The sequence below is a fragment of the Myodes glareolus genome, chromosome 13, assembly GCF_982192425.1.
Source record: "Myodes glareolus chromosome 13, mMyoGla1.1, whole genome shotgun sequence".
Lineage (NCBI taxonomy): Eukaryota > Metazoa > Chordata > Mammalia > Rodentia > Cricetidae > Myodes > Myodes glareolus.
Genome location: NC_142038.1, coordinates 62,134,357 through 62,155,814, shown reverse-complemented (window position 1 = coordinate 62,155,814; position 21,458 = coordinate 62,134,357). Strand labels below are relative to the sequence as shown.

At 42.8% G+C, this 21,458-nt stretch overlaps 1 protein-coding gene across 9 annotated transcripts in view; it reads left to right on the top strand.

Moving 5' to 3' along the window:
- Fhod3 (formin homology 2 domain containing 3) overlaps window positions 1-15,008 on the top strand; it is a 429,672-nt gene extending 414,664 nt beyond the window's left edge. For 6 of the 9 annotated variants that reach the window (XM_087896219.1, XM_085700029.2, XM_085700035.2 and 3 more), the window contains 4 exons: window positions 2,509-2,532; window positions 3,975-4,149; window positions 9,375-9,536; window positions 14,424-15,008. In XM_087896219.1, coding sequence (XP_087752345.1) covers window positions 2,509-2,532; window positions 3,975-4,149; window positions 9,375-9,536; window positions 14,424-14,506 — 444 coding nt within the window. In that variant the 3' untranslated portion in view covers window positions 14,507-15,008. The remainder of the gene's footprint in view (window positions 1-2,508; window positions 2,533-3,974; window positions 4,150-9,374; window positions 9,537-14,423) is intronic. The other 3 variants (XM_085700036.2, XM_085700030.2, XM_085700034.2) reach the window with 1 other exon arrangement.
- Window positions 15,009-21,458: the final 6,450 nt, after the last annotated feature.

The following is a 21,458-nucleotide window of genomic DNA, read 5'->3' as shown; positions in this document are numbered from 1 at the left end:
TGTAAGGCAAACAACACAAGTCCAATATGCTTATAGTTAGGAAAACACGTTAAAATTTCCTGCCAAATTCCTGAGAATTTTTTTTTTTTAGCAGAGACTACTAAGTTTTAAATTTGTCCTTCTTTGAGAACATTTGGCTCTCAGAGAGGTAGAAGCATCTAGAGTGTGATTCAAAAGTATTTAAATTTCTATTAAAATCTGGACAGTACAGATTCCTTCAAAGTTAACTTTCAACCTCGTCCCTATTAGTAGAGGTCGTTTGTATTTGCGTGGAAAGCCTGCCACCTTCTGGAATATTAGAATATTGTTACTAAGGCCAAATAGTCTTAGATTAGCATGCTCTGAGATTGAACTGTATGCCTTGTTCTAGGGTGCCTGAACTGACAGCCAGAGGCAAGGTCACCCCACAGGGATGACATAACCTGATTAGAAAATGACATACACACAGCTGAAGCCGCATCGTGGAGCCCTGAACATTTTAGAGAATTCTGTAGTTGGTCAGTTTTAATGTAGATAACCAGATAAGTAGGGTGGTGCAGTGGCAGCTTCAAGCGAGAAGCCTGGAGGAGCTCTGGACACCGATTTCCCTGGTCTGTAAGGCCGAATTTCCTCCACCTTTCTGCCTCCTGAGCATGCACTGGCCCCCTGGAGTCTTTCTGTGACTGGCTCAGTGTGGACTTCAGTCTTCATCCTTCTGTCCTAACCTGGCTCTATATCAATGGTGACCATTGGCGGGGCACCCTGAAGTTGTCCAGGAAGGGAAGCGAACCGCAAAGGAAGAGAGTGAAAGCTTAGTTTAGATCGACTTTGTCACCTTGAATCAAGACTTCAGAGCGTCTGATATCATACAGTTTTAATAACAAATTTAAGCTTGATATAATTTGGAGAAGTTTCCTGGTATAATACAATCTCTGGTGCACAGAGAAGTATAATTACATTGACTCTCACTCAGAGTACATGTCATTTCCTCTAAGAAGATGGGTTCTAGAGATAGGCCACCTGTAATAGCTTAAAGGCTTAGGGAAAGTTCTGGCCTAGTCTTGGGCATACAGATAGTTTAGAGGTCTTTTGGACTATTAGCCACCCTTGGGGGAGCCTCTGGGTATACAGATAATATAAGGGTCATTTAGACTATCATGTATCTCCCTTTCTGGTTGGGGGAGTTTGGGGAGCCCCTGGCGGTAAGGATCATTTAGATTACTAGCCAACTCTAGTCCTGACTGCAGGAGATTGATATGGCCTGGCCCAACAGATGACACAGATCACCAGGCTACTAATCAATTCCAATTGCCAGTCTTCTGGTTGGAAGAACAGGTTTTTCTTCTTTCCCATTGAAGGACAATCCTGTGTGCTTAACATTCCTGCTTTCTCTGGAGCTCTGTGGGTGCAGGCAACTGCTATGTGCTGTGCTCCCAACTGCCTTCATAAGCCCAATGGTCTATGGGAATTTAGATTGTCAAGTAAATTGCAGAGGGAAGAGGGACCCTAGTGTGAGACCCTTCTCACCTTTCAACCCTGACTTCCTCTCCTGTAGAAAGGGACCAATGACACTTTGAGGGCTTGAGAAGGCTGGAGAGTCAAAACATAGCATCTTGCATATCTGCATCTGCCTGGTGAGAAAATGCCAGTCATCCTGGCTAAACTAGTAATCCACTCAACAAGAAGGATGTTAGAGGGGAGTGGTCTCTTTTGCCATTTGAGTGAAGCACTTTGTTGTCTTACATCCCAAAAGTACAACCAGTTCTCAAAAGGTCATGCCTGGTTTGTTGGCCTGGCCTCTAACCTCTGTGGAAATACTTAAAGTGTACTGGATTTAAATCAAGACATTGACATTCATACTCACTTTGTATTTAAAAAAGGGGTCTTCAAGGCACATCTACTGATAAATTAATTGTGAGAACAGTGTCACCTCTGGTGGCCACCTTGAGGACTGGTAAAATTCTACAAAGAGCGTAATTTCGTGTGTCTGGGGAGAGGTAGTATGGTATGTTTTGCTTGGGAACTATCATGTGGCCTGTGTGTAGAAGGGTGTTCTGTAGTCTAGGCCCTGCAGGCTAGGCAGGGAGGAGCACAAAACTTAGGGTAAAATGAAAATGTTGCTGATGGGCACAGTCAAGTAAATGAAGGCTAGTTCACTTACTGGAGCCAGTAGGTGGTGGGGAGCCCAAGCAGAGTGGCCAGCTGCGTGGAGGATGTAGATTAGTAGTGATCAGGAAAGCCAATTACTGACTTCATGGGTATTCTCGGGAGACTACCACCTGAAGCCCTTCTGGTAGTTTCTGCGTTCTCTCAGTGTGGTCTTGGAACACACAGAAGAAGCACCCAGTGAGAACAGGGGAGAGAGCCTGGCACCTTCTGACTGAAGGCAGTGTGCCCCGCTGATAGCGGCTGCTTTCTGGTTTTAGAATGTTGATTTGTCGTTGAGATGATCTCATCTTTGTTGATTTCTGTGCCTTCTAAGAACCCTTCTGTCTTTTCCATCTTGTCCTGTCCTGTCCTTTCGGGTAGACTGATGACGAGGATGACATTGAGGTATGACAATTCGTGAACGTGAAGAATTCTGTATTTGCCCTTCTGTGTGCTGTAGAGTAACCTAACATAGTCGGCATGAAGTGTTGGCACGGTTTAGCACTTGGAACTATGCACGACATTTTCTGATTTGCTTTCCTGTGATCACTAACCATCCGATCAGTCCTTGTCATGCTGTTTGTGCCAGAGAGTGAGGCGCTAACTGCATTTTCCAGTGTCCCTGAGCAAGGACTAATCGTTACCCTGTCACTCAGAGCAGGTTCAGCCCTGGAAAACTGGACGAAGACTTTCCCTTCCAGCCCCCTTTCTGTGCCTTTTACAACCGAAACATGAGAACTGGAATTCTAGCTTAGCCATGGATGTGGTGAGCACAGTGGTGCATGGCTGTAACCGCAGGACTTGAGAGGCTGAGGCAGGAGAATTGTGAGTTTCAGACCAGACTAAGTGACATACCAAGAGTATAAAGAGCAAAACAAAGTAGAATCAGGTTTGGATGGAGCTCAGTGGCATGGCACCTGCTGTGGATGTACGTGGCTCTGGGTTTGATCCACAGCATCAAAAGCGAGAACAAACCAAAGTAAATGTGTAGAGCATCCTTCAGTAAGGAAGGAGAGCAGTGAGGGTTGACCCTGGGGACCGAGGAAGGAGAAGCATAGACACTTGAGCACAGATTTGTCACAGATCTATAACAGTGGCTGAGAAGCAAAAACTTGGAGCTGATTTTGGTCCATGTTTAACATCTTGTGGATCATCTTTCTCTTCACTCAGATGCAAGCATTGTGCGCACATAAAACTCGGTATAGAGTTCTAGAGAACCCCTTGAAAACCTATATGTGTGCATTTTTTTGAGAAAGCCAGCCTGCATTTCTAATGCTCGTTACAGCAAGCTTCTGCATTTTCAATGAAACTAAAAGTAGTATTGCTGAGTTCAGTTTCAGCTTGGATTTATCTGGCATGTTCTGTGATCTGACACTCAGCACATTTGGGGCCTCTGGCAAAGCCACTTATTCTTAGAGACTTTCAGTTTCCTTTCTGCTAAAGGTGAGATGAGGTTAGATCCACAAGAACCCTCAGCATTAGCTTAGAAAATGAAGCTCAAAGCATCTGATGGACAAGTCAAATGTCAGGTCTTGTCAGGGTTTTGTTTGATGTTTAACTCCTGCAGTAGGGAGTTAGTGTTAGTCTCCCCTAGATGGTGTCCGCTCTGGTGCAGGATGGATAGGTGAAGTTCCTTCTGGGGCCTGTTGTATCTCTTTCTGGTGTTATGTCTTCCTGTAGAGAGGTATTTGCCGTTTGTTGACATTCTCTATGACTGCCAGAACTCCAGAATATACTGAGTATCCACCAACAGAAAAACCAGAGGAGAGAATGTTTCCCTCAAAACAAAGCTCAACGGCCTCTTTGGAAAGTGTGCCTCACATCTTAACATCACTTTGGTTTTGCAGTCTGGCAAGTTCTCTGGCAGTTCTCCAGCAACACCAAGCCAGCCACAGGGTCTGAGCTATGCCGAGGATGCAGCTGAACATGAGAACATGAAAGCTGTTTTAAAAACGTCGTCTCCTGCTGTGGAGGATGCCACCCCTGTGCTTGGCATGCGCACTCGCAGCCGGGCAAGCCGAGGTAACTTCTGGTGGGTGGGGTTTGTCTTCTCAGGTAGGCCATGTCATAAAAATGGTCCCCATTGCAATTTGTAGGTGACTGTGTCCAGAGAATGTGTGTGAAGAGCCATCAAGTCCCCAGTACTCTCAGTGATGGATTAGCCATGCCTCCTTCTACAGAAGGCTGTACTGGTTGCGTGTAAAAATGGTACAGTGGAAACCATCTCAGGAGAGGGACTCCAGTATTGAGGCTTTTCAGATATATTTACTATTATTATTGTGTGTGTGTGTGTGGTGTGTGTGTGTGTATGAGAGAAAGAGAGAGAGAGAGAGAAAGAGAGAGAGAGAGAGAGAGAGAGAGAGAGAGAGAGAGAGAGAGAGAGAGAAATGAGAGGGAATATTACTGTGTGCATGTGGAGTTGGTTTTATCTTTCCATCTTTCTGTGGGTTCTAGGATTGAGCTCAGAATGTCAGGTTTGTGCAGTGAGCTCTTTTCATTGAGCCATTTCAGTGGCCTACACTGTACAACTTTTAAAAGAAACTAGACATCTATTCTGGTCTAAAAGGAACCAAGGTTAAAAAAAAATCTTGTCAGGTTTGTACTATGTGGGTTCCCTTTCATTCGCTGGTTAAGGAGCTTAGAGAGTCTCTCCACAACTGCTCTATTACTGTGAAGAGACACAATGGTGGAAGCAGCTCTTAGAAGAGATGTCCATTCTCAGAATTCACCAGCTGAAAGAATATGATGTCTAGAACTCAGAGGTTCCCACATCTCCCCCAAATACTGAAAGCCTGTTTCTGGGGGCAGGGCTGCCTCATGACTGCTGTACAATGAAGGCACTTATGCCCTCATAGGCCAAGTTCTATATTCTAAGAGAGTCATATATGACCCACATACAAGACTGCATTGTTATAAAGACAAATATATTAATATTGCACATTAAAACACATTTCTCGATAAAAATTCCATTAGAAAGCAGTATTTAATTGGAGGCTTGCTTGCAGTTTTCATAAAGTTGGCTCATAATCATCAGCCAAGATGCAGGCAGACATGAGAGTGGAGCAGAAGCTGAGAGCTTTACATCCTGAGCTAAGGGAACAGGCAGGGGAGGGAGAGGGAGAGAGCCTGGGCCTACTGTGGGCCTCTGAAACCTCAAAATAAAAACAAAACAAAACCAGTGACACATGTCCTCCAACAAGGCTACACCTCCTCAAGTAAGGCCACATCTCCTAATCCTAAGCAGTTCACCAACTGGACACTAAGATGCAAATATATGACCTAATGGGGACCAATTTTATTTAAACCACCATGGGAAGGGAGGTTGTTGAGTTTCTTTATATATCATTTTTCTAAAAAGAGACTTTTAAATGTCGTGTCCCAGAGAGTCACAAGTCTCCAGTCCTGGTATAAAGACATAAAAAAACAAAACAAAAAAACGCAGTGAGTTAAAAAGCAATTTATAAGGCATTACAAAACTGTGAAAAGAGATGGTAGTAGACACACAAGAATTCTGAGGGAGCTGAGACTAACTCTCTAGGATTGGTTAGACTGACTGGCCAGCGAGCTTCAGGGATCTGCTCATCTCTGCCCACACCAGAGCTATGCTTACACATACAAGCTGCTCAGACCTGTTCTTACATGGGCGCTGGGGTCCAAACTCAGGTCCTTCTGCTTACGCAATAGGCAAGTGGTTGACAGAGCTATCTCCAAAGCCCCCTGGACTGACTCTTAATTAAAACCATTATCTGGTCCAAGTAGCTCAAGACATTGCTGTCTTTTGGCAGAGGAAAGGGAGAAGTTTCTATAGGAAATGAACCTGCTGCCAGTTTCTGCATTCTTCTTAAGTTTTTAAATTTAGTTTTGTGTGCCTATGGAATATGTCACAGCCTACTGTGGAAGTCAGAGGACAGCTTCTAGGAGTTCTCTCTCTCTCTCTCTCTCTCTCTCTCTCTCTCTCTCTCTCTCTCTGTGGTATGTGGGTTGGGGAAGGAACTCAGATCATCAGCTTAGCAGCAAGGGCCCTTCCTTACCTGCTGAGCCATCGCACCGGTCCTCTGCATTCCTTTATCCACAAACATTATAAGCTAAGAAAGACATGAAAACATGACCGACAGTCAACAGAGAAAGCAGACAATCGTGGCATAGTCCTGAGTCGTCATCATACTGAAATATAAACCCGAGGTCTTGAAATGAAAGCATACACAAGTGGGTTAAATAAAAGTGGATGATTTTACAGATAACTAGAATTTATAAGGGGTCAAATGGACTTGATGAGACCACAAAATAAAACACCTGAAGTAAGGACCATAGTGGACAGGTTTAATAGCAGATTTTTGTGTGAAAAGGAGAAAAAGTATTAATTTCAAAGACAATTTATTTGAAAATATGCAAAGAGAAGGACATTGAGAAAATCAGAACAAGGTGTAAGAGATACAAGTGCTTAGTGAAACAACAATTTACCCACATGTCTAAAACACAAGCAGAGGGGCTGGAGAAATGGCTCAGCAGTCAGAGCACTGGCTGCTCTTCCAGAGGGCCCAGGTTCAATTCCAGGCACCCACATGGCAACTCACAGACATCTGTAACTCCAGTCCCAGAAAATCTATACCCTCCTTTGGCCTCTTCAGACACCAAGAACACACATGATGCACAGATGTATTTGTAGACAAAACACCCCCCCCACACACACACAAAAGAAAATAACAAGGAGAATAAGTATAGAAAACTACATATAAAGATAACATTTTTCTAAGAGAGAATAGATACACTACTTACCTAGGATCCAGCTATAGAAATGGTGGTTCATTTTTCAACAGATACTATGGGAGATTTAAACAAAACCTAAAAAGTGTAGATTGACATCTTAAATGCTGGAAGAAGCTTCCCCTCTAGCCATTTATCGTGGAGATTATCTTTCAGAAGTGAAACAAGCATTCCCTTTATATTCCAGCAGTACCTCCATTGACATGACTCATTCCCTGTAGACTGAGGTTAGATACCCAAAAGGGAAACTTAAATATGCATTTGCTTTCAAACAGTTCCGTAGAGTAAGAGATGCAGTGAAGATAACGTGATAGTATGCCATTATGGGCCAGACTGCTCTTTCCCTCTGCTATGTCTACATGTCTTGAAATGAAGCCTGGCCCCTTGGATGCATGAGAGGTCATGTCAGTATTTTCCCAGTGTCTACATAGAGGCGTAGAGGTCCTAAGAAGGACATGTATAGAAGCAGAAAGAATGGGAACAAGTGATGACCAGGTAGCAAAGAGAGTGACCAGGAAAAGATACAAAACAGAAATCGATTCCAGAATGAGGTCACCCGATGACAAAGTCATCATAGAATAGCCCAGGAGTGCTGGACCAATCTCTAGAAACAACCTTTGGTTTCTCCTGACTGCTACATTAAAACGAGGTCACCAGGGAGGTGTGGATGGGCGATGCTGGTAATTCTCAGAGGGGAGGGTCTCTAAATTCCTGCATTTCTGCCCAGTGCTCTGAAAGTCTATCAGGACAAAATAGAATTGAGGGAGCTGTGTGAGGTTCATGCAAGGTAGTTCAGATTTCAGGATAAGACACAGAATTGTAAACCAGGTAGGTGAAAGGGAATCAGGGCCCTGCTACATGAAAGACAGTTTTGCTGTTGATGGCTCTTCTCTAAGGACAACCATTGTCATAGAGACTATGTGGTCCAGTCTGAGAGCTGGACCAATCACGTGGTCCCCTACCACCCATCACAGCACCTAGACCTTCCTGAGAACATGTGGAAACTCAGCAACAACTCTAAAAGGTGATTTGCAGGGAAGTGCCCATTTTTAAGAATGGTTTATGATGGTGGAAGGAAAGATGGCCTTCTGGTGGGAGCAAATAAGTCCCCTTAGCTATAACCAGCAAGCAGGAATAGTCTTTGTGCACATGCAGATACTGTAGGTATGCCACTAGAAAGCTAAGCAAAATAGACTTTAAAAGCTGTGTCAACAATTACAACAGCCCCTGTCACTTGAAGACATTGTCCTCAGCTTCTTTCATGTTTATAGTAGGATTTCAAGCACACACTTGCACATGGATGGACATACTCCTCCGTGTGCACCCATAAATATCATAGTTTACTAAACAACCACTGTTTCTAGATTGTTCAAATTTTATATCATTAATAGCTAGATGCTTATGAATCTCAAAAATTTAAATATACCAGTATGAAAGAAGAGGTAGAATACATATGTATTAACATGTTAATGTTCATTTTAAAATCATTTAAGAAATCACTTTCCTTCCCTCAGAATTTGGTTTCAGCTAGGACTTAGCCAGGCTGGGTTATCAGTGGCTATGTATTTGAGAACTTAAACCTGCAGGCTTATGAAACTGTATCTCTACTACAAAATGAAGTTTAAGGTATAGAGATGAACAGTTTGGGATATCCCTGTATCTTTCCTTTTGAAGAAGCTCCTCATCATCCCTGAATTTTCAGAAGGACATTAATCTACCACAAAGGTCATAGTCCTAGATGTTAAATTACCACTGGTTTCTAGCTGGTGTTTTTTGGAAACCTGTGCTTTCTTCCTGTCTATAGTCAATAGCCACCTATAGGGAGATTTGGACTGTCTTGACACGTAATTATTTACAGAACACATTTTCTTGTCAAGGAGCAAACAGGTATTTGTCAAAGTCCCTGCTGAGGACTGAAGAGAGCAGTCCCCTTCCAGTGCTTTAGAGGTGATCCCAACCTAAAGTGTCTATCACAGACCTGCTTGCTTTCTCTTTAACACGAGGGAAGTTCGTTTAGTGACAATGACTAGGCACATATAGCTACTGATGGAGAGCTGATTCATTAACCCTTTGGTGGCTCTCCATGCGTTATTGGATGTGCCTTGCTGGGTGTCACTGATGTGCTATGTAGTGTCTGTCTTAGGTCATTTGCCCTCAGATAATCACAGAACCTACAGGTAGCAATGGCACATACAGAAGAGGGGAAGAGAGCTAGATAATACAAGAGACAGGAGTATAGCTATGTTGTAGGGAAATATAAAATAAATGTCCCAATTCAGGTTTCCACTTCACTGGCAGGATAGCAAACTCAGGCAAAGACAGACCAGCATCCCATGCATGCCACTAACTCTGAAGCTCTCGCTGGCCTTTTCTGGGATCCACCTCTGATGGATGTCAGCTCCATAGAAAACTGCTAAGATTTTGCTGCTTTTGTTTGTCTTTTCTCTGAGCACGTGGCGTTCTCTGGTTGTCTCATCTTCCAGGATCCACTAGCTCATGGAATATGGGAACCGATGAGTCACCTGCTGTCACCGATGATGCAGCTGATGAGATCATGGACCGCATTGTCAAATCGGCCACCCAAGTGCCCAGTCAGCGAGTGGTGCCACGGGAGAGAAAACGTTCCAGGGCCAACCGCAAATCTCGTGAGTGCATTTCAGTTTGACCTGGAAAGCCGGAAACTCAGAAGGAAGCGCCCATTAGAGTGCCCACCTGCACTCCTTAGCAATAAGGAAAGAAGTTCCTATCAGTGTCTGTTATTAAGGAGGGAGGGGTGACAGCTATACTTGTCAAAAGTACTTGCTGTATGTGCCCTAGCCTCTATCAGTTAATACCCTGTGTTAACTAGCAAGGTCTCAAAGGTCGCTGAAAGCCTCCAGTATGTGGAGGCAAGGCTTACTACCAAGTACTGGCTCAAATGCTTTGCTAGAGGCTGCATTTCTGCTCTTCACCCAGCACCAGAGGCTACTTGCTGAGCTAAAGGCTGGCTCCTCCAGGACTTACCGTAGTCTCTGGCAGGTTAACAATAAAAAGCAGGGGTAGCAAGTGACTTGATGAATAAGCAGAGTACTTACCATTTAATGTTCTCCTGGCTCCCCCCTTTTTTCTTCAACCAGCCTTCAATTAAATCAAAGTGATTGCTTCGTCTTTTTAGTCTGTACCTGCTGCCTGTTCTTGACCCCTCTCTCTGCACTGCACTGATTCTTATAGGCACCCCTCTCTGTGAAGAAATGGGATCCCTGTGGACCTCTGGCATCTGCTAGCATTAGCTGTGGCCCACAGTGTTTTAGACACATTTCCCAGGCTTCAGCCTGCTGCTGGGCCATTCAGGGGACAGCTTGAATGTCCGCTGGCTTTGACTATGAGAGTAAGGGATGGTGAGGAGGAAAAGGAGTCCCCAGGATAAAGCAAAGTCATGCTACAGTGGCAGAGAACTTAGTAGGAATGCAAAAACAGGATATCCCAGTTCATCCTGTCTATGAGATTGACACAGGGTGACTCAGGTATGAGATGCAATGTTCTACATGTCTCACTACCATGCTTTTTCTCCAGGATAATGAATGCAAAAACAAATTTCTTCAGCCTATCATACCTTGCTTTTCTTTTTTTCCCATATGATCTACTTTAGTGTCTGTTTGGAATCTTCCCAGAAAGTAAAATAACATTGGGGTCAAGTGAATGATGCAATGTTGTTGAAGCTGGATGGGCTAAGAGTTGTTTTATGGCAAGCTCCTAGGTGCTGCTGTTGGCCCTCAGTAGTGTGTTCAGCAGTAGAGCATTGCCTAGCATGTGCAGAGCCCTGAGCTCACCCCACCCCTTGCCTCACTAAATGATATGCAAATAAGCAAACAAAAAGACAAGTATTTTTGGCTAGAAGATATCATGGTGTGCTTAGAGAGAGATGGCGACAGGTTGCCAGACCTGGGAGTACCCTGGCAGAGAATGGCAAGGTTGAGCCAGGGACTTTCAGCAGGGAGACTGTATAAGGTATTGACTTAGCTTTCCATTCCTTGGAGATGGAAGATATTCTACAAGTTGCTTGTCTTCATTGGACCCAACACATGGTTCGGATTTTTCCTACCCACAATGTCACTGGGAACAATAACAGTAACAATGAATTTTCCTCTTCAATCTGTCCAGAGAGCGTCTATTTTGGTGGCTGTCATAATTTCCTGTGGTGTAGTTACTATTTCAGTGTTATGCAAAGCAGCCATACATTCTGTTTTGATTTAGCCCAACAGAGTTTTTCTGTGACACAGTTACTCTAAGGTGTGTGGCGCCCTGTGCATGTCAGTGTGTATCTCTACTGGGTGGCACTAGCAACAGAAATTGAAGATGGGAGATGAAAGACTTTGAATCCTACTTTAAAGAGACGATAATGTCAAGCTTTTTAAGAGTAAAGATAAGACAAAACAAAACAAAAAACAACTTGGAAAAAATCTTTGTGAAGTTCAATGGTTTAGAGAGACCTCAGTAGGAAACAGTGCTGTGTTTAATTACTTACTAATGGTGGTAAGGTGAATAGATATGAATGATAAAGATGTCTCGGCTACATAATTCACTTGACTAAAGATGAAGTCCATCCTCTAGAGAAATAAAACAGAATCCTAAAATCCAGAAATCTGTGACCTGTCTATAAAGGTCACTGTCACTTGCGTGTCCCCAGAGCCAATGATGGATTCCACACATGGTTCTTGTACAAGGCCACTGTCCATGCCCGACCTGCCGGTGTGACATGTCAAGCGCTTTTTCATACACCCACAAGCTCCCACAGCACATTCTGTCGCTTTTCTGACACTGCTAGTTAGCACCTCATCAAGAGACTACCAGCCTGTGATGTGTCACCTCAGCTCTCTCACAAATTCCAGGCATGGCTTGACAGTTGGCTTGGCAGGTCTGATCCAGGAACAGTGTTCTTGGAACTTGAGTTTTTCTATATTTTGGTTTCTTGCTTTTTCATATCGGATTGCATACATTGTCACAGGAATGATTGCAAACCTAAACTGCCTGGATTTTGGCCTTGTTTAGATGATGTGGAAGCTCAATGGTGTTGGAGGGCTCCAACCCAGACTGATGCAGGATAGCTGTGGCAGCTAGGGAGAATCACCCCACTCCTTGTTCTTTCTTCTCTTGGACCCATCTATTGAAAGGGTCTGTCTTGCTGATCACATACCTGATACCAGGTACTCTATCCATCAGATAACATAGCCACAAACCATGGACACATAGTCAGCCTTTTCTTGTCTGAAGGAAGCTCAGATCTTTCCATGATTGAGAGAGGTTCACACTCTCACTGTTGAGTTCCCTTTCAAGATCGGATCTGGCTCCTATCTGTGATGGGATCTTGAAGTTCCAGGATCAGAGACATGTTGTTGTAAAGATGCTGTCACTTTGGCATGACCTACAACCAGCTGACAACTTGAGGTTTGTCATGGTTGCTCACTGGGAAGATTCTGAGGACAACTGGGATAGAATTACAGTCTCTGATTATCTTCCTAATTCCTGTTCCCTCATACTATGACTATGTCCTCACTGCTTCTCCTATGAGCACCAATAGCCATTTTGAAGGCTGAGACTCATTCTTCAGTTGTTTACTGAGGATTATAACTATGCTAGCTGATAAGTGAAATACTAGAGATGATTTTTACCTAACCATAAGAACTCTTCAATCTATTTTAAAAGAAAAGTAGACTTGTATCACAACATGTTAGACACAGCACTGAACCGTATCCAGTGTACAACATAGTTCATTTAACTTTTCTTTTCCACAATGGTATTTGAAATATACTGTTTTTTAAATGACTCTCATTAAGAAAAAATTATTTTTCCTTATTCTAAGACAAATATATGTTCTTATATAGAACAAATTAACACTAAGCCCAAGGTTTTAAATTACTGCTCTTGAGGGAAAAACAGATGTTACAAAAAAGGACTAGAATTTCTTGATCAAACTTTTAGGGTTCATGGGTCAACTTCTCTCCTAAAGACAGCTGAGGGTACCTACCTCAGCTGTGTGCCCAAGTGGACAGTCACTGCCTCTCAGTGGGCAAGGCTGGACCAACAGAAGCTAAGATTATGATGATGAGAAAAAAATCTGGGTTCAACTGGAAGCCTTGGTCAGAGAGGTGGTTACAGGGAGACTCTGAAACATTCCGCTGCACTGCATAGCCATTTGTTTCACACTAATAAATTACCCCCGCCCCAAATGGGAAGCCAGCACTCAGAAAGAGAACACCGGCTTTCCAACTTCTCAGCATGGCTGTTCTTTTGCTAGACATCCATGTGACCCAGGGGAGAGAATGGTGATGAAAACAGCCTGGAACTTTCAAATTCTTTGCTATATAATAAATGAGCTTTTGTGTGGCAGGGGCGGGGGTGGGGAATAGAGGCATAGATTAGGGGTACTGCCAACAGAGCCTTGAAATGGGGCCCTGCCTTTCTGGGGAAGGTATGATGGGACTTGGGTGGGTTGGAATACGGAATGGAAAGATTCAAGGGATTAGTTTTTTTTTTCCTACAATGATTAGTAGACTGTTCTGATCAACTGAAGAATTGGTTAATTTGTGATTAGGGTAGGAGGTAGATCTAAACATTCTAAAAACAGAATAAATATAGCTATTTTTATGACCTTCAAATAACCATAGTGGGCCAAATATAATTTATAACTTCAGGGAAATGTAATGAACCTTTCAAATGTCAGGGTTTCTTAAACAGACAACGGCTACTTCTTTCGCCTTTATGCAATCTTCATTTGCATATCAAGATTTCTGATAACAAACAATAGGAAATGTGTATTGCCAAGCTAAACCTGAGCCTATTCCGTGCGAAATATGGGCAACCTCCAGCAACCAACAATGCCCCAGTGAAGGTGGTGTGGACATTGGCCTTCTTGAAATTTGTGTGATATATAGAAAGCAGTGTCTTCTCAATTCTCTAAGGAGTTGTATAGTTTGCTCCTTGATATCTATTTAGGAAAAGTCACTGATTATATCAATCACTGTCCCAAAAGGTCCTTGGTCAAGTTGACGCTGAGACCCATGTCACTCAGAGTCTCTTGGTGACCATCACCCCTTTCCCTGAGCTCTGCCTAACACTTGGTTGCATAGGGCGTGGCTACATCCCCAGTTTTGTATTTCCTCCCATTGCTTTGCAGCTGGGCACTTGCTGACCCCTCTCTATGTGCTGCTTAGTTTCCCTCTCTTGTATTATTAGAACCAGGTTTCCCATGTTATGACTCTTACAGTTCTGCTACATACCACTCTAGGGAGACAGTGAGATTTCCACAGCCACCCACACTTTCTGCAGTCTGTGCCCATTCTCTATAAACCCTATGAGGACATCCCTCTCCTCCTTGCAACCCTATCTTCCCATGGTCTCTCCCAGGGTACTTCATTCAGAAAGAGCAGAGTAGTCCTAGGCTACCCTGGATTTTTTGGGTAGGTGGGTATTGCTACACTGAGTACCATATGTTTCTCGCTAATACTTCCTTCTCTTCTTGTCTCTTTGTTTGTGACCTGTGGGGACCACTGCAGTACGAAGGACCTTGAAGAGTGGCCTGACTCCAGAAGAAGCCAGAGCCCTGGGCCTGGTTGGCACGTCTGAACTGCAACTGTGACATTTGTAGGCCCTCAGGAAGTATGCTGAGCAGAGCACCCACTCTGGCTAACCCACCCCTCTCAGCAGGGGCAGGAGACTCTGATGGTTCAGAACCGAGAGCTCATTTCTGGGTGTTCCACTGCTTGTGTCGCCACTGTGCATTGACGTGGATCTCCGGGAATCTCCTGCATGTACTTTCTTTATCAAGTCAGCTGTGTTTCTCTTGTTTCCTTGATACCTGGTTTATTAGTTCCCAGTGTGACACCTTTTCTAGGAAGCAGCAGTCCTTGTAAGGAACAAATCACTTCTGTCACAGTTGTTACGATAACACGAGGCAATGTGATTAGACTCGGGACCTGGGTCTCCTCAACAACAAAACGTCCAGATATAAATGCCAACGTTGTACACAAAAGCAAGCACAGATTGTTTACCAGTTGTGGATTTTAGATGTACTAAATGTTTATATAAGCTCATAAATGTACACCATGTTTCAACTACTAAATAAACAGAGTTTAATGTCATCACAAGAAACTTTTATTTCATAGATGAAGGGTCTTAAATAGCCACGCAGGTTCACACCCTTCCTAACCCTCAAGGACTCTTGTTTGGCATGCTCTTTAGGTCTTTTGGGTTGTGTTTTGTTGACATGCTTTTTTAACATTCTTTTATTTTTAGTTACCATCGCTGCAGGAAATGTTAGCTGTTGTTAGCCTTGCTGTGCTTTACCTTCTCCATGACGTCTGATGTGTATGAAGCTAAAACAGAGACCAGAGTAGCTTGCCACACTATTCTGGAAACAACATTTTTTGCCTTTTATATAAAAATTCATTTTCTCAGAAAATTTACTAATCACCTAGATGAAGTAGAACTTAAAGTGCTGTCTACAGAGAACCTTATGGATTTTACGTTCACTTGTCTCAAGTACGAGTGATCAAGACCTACAGTGTTCCAAACAGCATTAGTGCTGGGATCTTGGGGGTTTCAGAGTGACAATGGGGATGGCAGGTGCCTAGGAAGAGACTGGCCTGGTCTCCCCATGAAAAACCTATCTCCCAAACCAGGAAAAGGTAAACCATTTACAGTAGCTACTTTCAGCAGCTGGATGAATATTCCAGCTTTCAGAACCTTTGTGCACCTGTATCTGGGACGATGATTTGTAGGCAACGTGCAGCAGATGTTAGCTATAAAAAGGTGGTGTATTCACACCTACCCCTCTGACTGTGCCCTCCCTAACCTGTTGTTGAGCACCCTTTCAAGCAGGCATTTGGGAGAGGCTACCTGATGGATGTGAGTACTGCATGAGAACCTGGGAATGTCAGCGGGTTTGTAGATTACAGACCAGGGAACTGATGTAATCGCCCCTTGGAAAGGATACGTAGGACATTATAGTCATTTCCCTTTTGTATGTGAACCATTTCCCATGTGGTTTACTGTATTTGGGGGCATTGGCTTATTGCCCCAGCACTGAACTCAGGCATGGGCTATCGATCACAGAGGACAGAAATGTACAAACACAGGAAGCTGCATTTCTGTCATGCTGTGCTGCGGGAGTACCTTCCGCTACTTCAGCCAATAGTCGCTGAAGCACGAGCCCACAGTGCTGCGGGAGCGCCTTTCTCTCCATCAGCCAATAGCCGCTGAAATACCAGCCCACTGGGGTGTGGTATATTTCTCTTTAAAAGAAGAGCGGCAAGCCTCGGCTCGGCCTCTTGGTTCCGGCGCTTGGTTCCGGCTCCTGCTCCAGCGACTAGGCTCCTTTCCTGACGGTTTATGTGCATGTAAGTTTACCCCCCAAAATAAATACCCCTTTAAAACATAACTGGTGTGGGATTGATTCGCCATTAATGCTGCTCGGTGAATGGATACTTGAGTGCCCTTTGGGAGGCCCCTAGTGTTCTGCTGAATTCTGTTGTTTTAGCAGAGGTCACATTCAGAGTGACTGGGAGAATATAACATTAAGTTTAGGGATCAAACACTTCTGAGAAGCAAGTGAGATTGACCAGTTTCTTCCTTTGCTGCTAGGCAAGGAGAGTCTTTTATTTAGAGCTTCATTTGAATATATTCACTGCAATATGGGACAATGTAGCAGGCCAGAGATGCCCATCCAAGTCTGTGGATGGGACTCACCCAGTGTACACAGAGCTACTTTTATCTTTAGCTTCCTCTCTTACCCTCCGCAAGATGTTGTGATCCTTGCCCTATTGGCTAGCTGTCTTCATATGACTCTCTGCTATCTCTGTCGGCTAGTTGTCCTTGTATGACCTAGGTAGCATAGGTAGCAAGCTGAAGCTGTGGTGTGTGTGCATGTTCGTGTGTGAGTGTGTACATCCTGTGATCCATTTTATTTAGGAAGAGATACAAATAATTTATTTTGTATTGACAACTCTCACACTAGAAAGGAACTGATCAACAGGACATGTTTGAGCAAAGTCTTCTTCACACCATGTGCCTAGTGAACTATGCTTGGCTTTTCCTTCCCTGAAAGCCAGAAGAAAGACACAAGATTCTCACCAAACAGATTTCGATGTCCTATCACGTGGAGTAAACAAGATTGTGGTACAAGAGGTCAGCTCTTGAATTCTCTTTTATTTACCCAGAGGTCCTTGTTGGGAAGTGTCAAAGTGTAGTTAAAATACACCAGTAAGTCCTTCCAAGCCTTCCTTTCAGGATAGCTCTAGAACACTGTTCTGTGTCATTTCTTTTTCCTTTTGGATTGTTGAAGTCTACTGACTAAACAGATACATTAAAAAAGCTCAAAAGAGCCTCAAAAAACCATTTTGTACCTTTAAGTTTAGTAACATTATCTTTTTAGTGAAACTGGAGGGTTTTATTTCCTGTCCTTGTTGCCACTTTATAATTTATCCGCCTCTATTTAGCAATTTTAAAGTGTGTGTGTGTGTGTGTGTGTGTGTGTGTGTGTGTGTGTGTACATTTGTAGAATCAAGAAGAGGCATATGATCCCCTGGAATAGGAGTTTTAGATGGATCCAGGTGCTAGTAACTGAACTCTGGTTCTCTGCAAGAGCAGCCTGAGTCATCTCTCTGATTACATTAGCAATTTTTATATTTTAAATGTCTCTATAAGACTTTTGTGAAATGTTAAAGACTGTGGTACTTTACCTGTGTAAGATGTCATTGCTAATCTTTCAGGTCATGATCATAGGTACTGCTGTGTCTTTATTGTCACATAAATGCTGGAATGTGATGAAAGGCAAATGTTATTTTGTTGAAGATAACTGATTTTTTTCAGAACTTTAAGACTTTATTTTCTGTTTAAAAGTAACTTAAAGAAAATTGGGGATGAAGGAATCTGTGCCTAGGGCCTGGGAAGGCTGGAGACCTACTCTTTGTCTTCTTCCAAGTTCATTGTTGAACACAACACAGGGATGAAGAGCAGGGGCACAAGTAGCAGTTTAGTTTCTCAGCTCTTAAGTTGCTTCTAGATCATCTGTGGCTCTCAAAACAAAAATTTGCATCATTCATGGTCCCTTGAAGTGGTGTAGTAGCAAACACTACTGTGGCACTTTGACTCATGGCACCTCTGGGACCTCAGGTTCTAATCTCTGAAGTCTAAAGAAGACATTTACAGGTGTGGGCAGATCATCCTGCAGTGTCTGGGTACACCTCATATCCAATCATAAGTCCTTATGAAGGTCAGCCAGAAGAGACTTGAAAAACACAGAAGAGAAGGTGAAGTGGAATCAGCAAGAATTGATGTGGCCCCAAAATAACATCTGCTGGAGGAGGCAAGGACAGGCTCTCCAGCACAGCCTCCAAGTACAGTCCCAGTGACACCTGGATTTTGGCTCTGTGAAATTGATATTGAATTTTTGGATTCCAGAAGTATGTGAGAGTAAATTTATGTTCTATTAAGCCATCAGGTTTGTTGTAACTCGTTATGGCAGTCCTTAAAAAAATGATACAACCATACAAATTTGCACTGAGAGCCAGGTCTGGAGGTAACTGCATGCCAGGGCTGGGTAATCAGTTGGGAAAGGGGGAACCATGATTCTTCTCCTTAGGAGGCATAACAGAAGCTGTGGGAAGCTGTCATCAAATTAAATTTCAGTTATCCACCATTCTTTAGCTATTTCTAGTTTTGATTAGAAATCATTTTATCAGAGTGATAACTACACCACAAAAGTGCCAAATTGCTTAAGAAATGAAATGTCTTTTCAATTTTAAAAGAAAGCTAATGACTTTGAAATAGACAGTGAAGATATGTATTAAAATAGATCATCAATTTTCTCAAAATATCATCTGGTAGAGTAGTTGGTTCTGTTGGTTAGGTAATTCATGGGGAGAAAATGGACTTTCTGAATGCTATTTAAAAAGCTGTTGCTTATTGAAACCATCTCCATGTACTTGATTTGCATTATTTAATAGAGTTTTACAGCCCTTCCATAAATTTTCATTTTACATCTGAAGAAATGGAGCATCAATGATGTTGAAGAACGTTTCCTATAGATACAGGATAAGATGTGGTACATCCCAGCATGTCTCACAAGTTACTTTTCTGTTCTTTAAGAGTCTTATCAAGATAGCTGCTGGTGGGATACCCAGTCAGCTAGGCTGCTGGGTAGGAAATACGTGGTGCAGAAAAGACGCGGGGCACTCGTGGCTCCATGTGTAATGTATTTCATTATGACAGGGTTTTCTGACAAATACATAGCCAGACTAAGGGTATCCAGACTCTAAAAAAAGGCAGTTACTGTCTTCTCAATTTTTAAAAAATTATGCAATTTCATAGCCTTTTGTCATTAATTCTTAGTTGTTCTAAAATATGATGCGTTTTACTTAATGAAAATTTTGGATAACCAACTTTAAATTTTATATATTAATGGTTCATGGGACTCCATAATGACTAGAATGGTTTTCCAAAGCAGCACAAAAACCCCTGGTCACAAAATTACACTGGAAGTACAGAGGTCAGCTAAGATGACCAAAATTCACTGGATGGTAATCTCCTTAAAGGAGAGCAGGGGGTTCATTGTGCTCTGGGTAGAGGCATACTCGAGCTGAACCTCAGGAGGAAATGGCAGGTAAAAAGGCACAGGGAAGAACCAAATCGGTGTCTTGGAACAAAGAATGAATGGCTTAGGAGAGCACAGCTGCGAGCAGAAAGTCAACAGCTAGAAACAGTGGGATCACATTATAAAGGGAGAACAGGAAAAGCAGCAACTGCCTTTTCTGAGTACTGATTCTATGCCTGAACTCATTTAACAGTCACAACTCCATAATGGAGGCTGTGTGGGTTTATAAGAAAATAGGTCGGCATACTTGAATAGTGGGTCCCTGATTGGTGGTGCTTGAAGAGGCCATAGGGTATTTAGGAAGTGTATACTTGCTGGAGGAAGGGGCTGAGCTTTTAGAGTTATAGTATAGCCTTGCCCCGCTCCTGGTTTCTCTGCATCATGTTTGCAGGTGAATATATGCTCTCAGTTTCCTGCTCTGGCTGCCTGCAGCAGTGCCTCTCCTGCCATAATGGGTGCCTTTGGAACTGTAAGAAAAATACTACCTTCTATAAATTGCTTTTGGTTATGGTACAAAGTAAGGTAATGACCTAGTGACTGAAGCCAAAGGAGGGGATCTATCAACATATTCTAAATTTAAGAGCACAGCCATGGGTTTGCTACCTACCTGTAGTCCATTCAGCTGTAATGGTCAGAATTACATTGCACGAATAGTGCCACCAGGGACCCTGTGTGAAATACTGCTCTAAACAGAAAAAGGAACATGCATTATAACTACCAGAGCAACCTCTAAAACCTAAGGAAGACATATGACTTAAAAACTAATAGGTTGCAAAGAGACAAAGTTGGAGAAATAGGAGTATAGCTAAAACTTTAGCCATGAGACAGTAACTATTGAAACTGTGATGGGCACTGTTGTATTCATATCTGTATATGTTTAATAGTCTCCACAACACTTTAGGAAAATATATTATGCAAAAGTGAAAAACTGTGATTATTCTTTTTTTGATTTTTCAAGACAGGGTTTCTCTGTATCTTTGGAGCCTGTCCTGGAACTAGCTCTTGTAGACCAGGCTGGCCTTGAACTCACAGAGATCAGCCTGCCTCTGCCTCCCAAGTGCTGGGATTAAAGGCATGTGTCACCATTGCCCAACTCTATTCATTAGTCTTAAAAAATCTTTTTAAATTTATTTATTTTATGTGTATTGTTTTGCCTGCATTTCTGTGTGAGGGTACCAGATCCCCTAAAACTGGAGTTATAGACAGTTGTGAGCTGCCTTGTAGGTGCTGGGAGTTGAACCTGGATCCTCTGGAAGAGCAGCCAGTGCTCTTAACCTCCAAGCCTTATCTTCAGCCCCTCTATTCCAGGTATTATATATGCTTTACTGGATGACAAAAAGAATTTTTATTTTTCATGAAATTAAAACCAAACAACTCAAACCTTAAGCAGAATGTTTCAGACTCAGTATTACTGTTAAATTGACTAAAATCCCACAGTGGGCATAGTGGTGTACGTCTGTAATTAAAACATTAGTGGCACACTGTGTCTGTATGTGTAAGACAGGAGATTACATAGCTGTAGCTCAGCCTGAGATACATGGTGTGGTCTTGTCTTTAAAAAAAGGAAAGAAAATCCTGATACCTGGAATTTTCCTTGGCAATTCTGATTTTGTAGAAATGAACTGGATCTTATTTTCCAAGTGATACCAGTGCCTTTGGTGCACATTTGTAAGTCTAGAGATCACAGCTTTAAGCATTAGGTTCTATAGGCTATTGTGTGCATACTAGCTGGACCCTTTCATCATTGTCTTTGGCCTGGCTGCCTCCCTACAAGCAGGATGACGTGACACTGTGTGTGGTACATGACACTAGCTACATCAGTACAGCATGAGGTGTTCAGTTCTGTTCATATTTTGTGACTCTAATACAGGGAATTTTTCCTGGGCAGTTAAGTTTCTTGCATAGCATATACTAACATTTTACCTGTACTTTAAAAAGA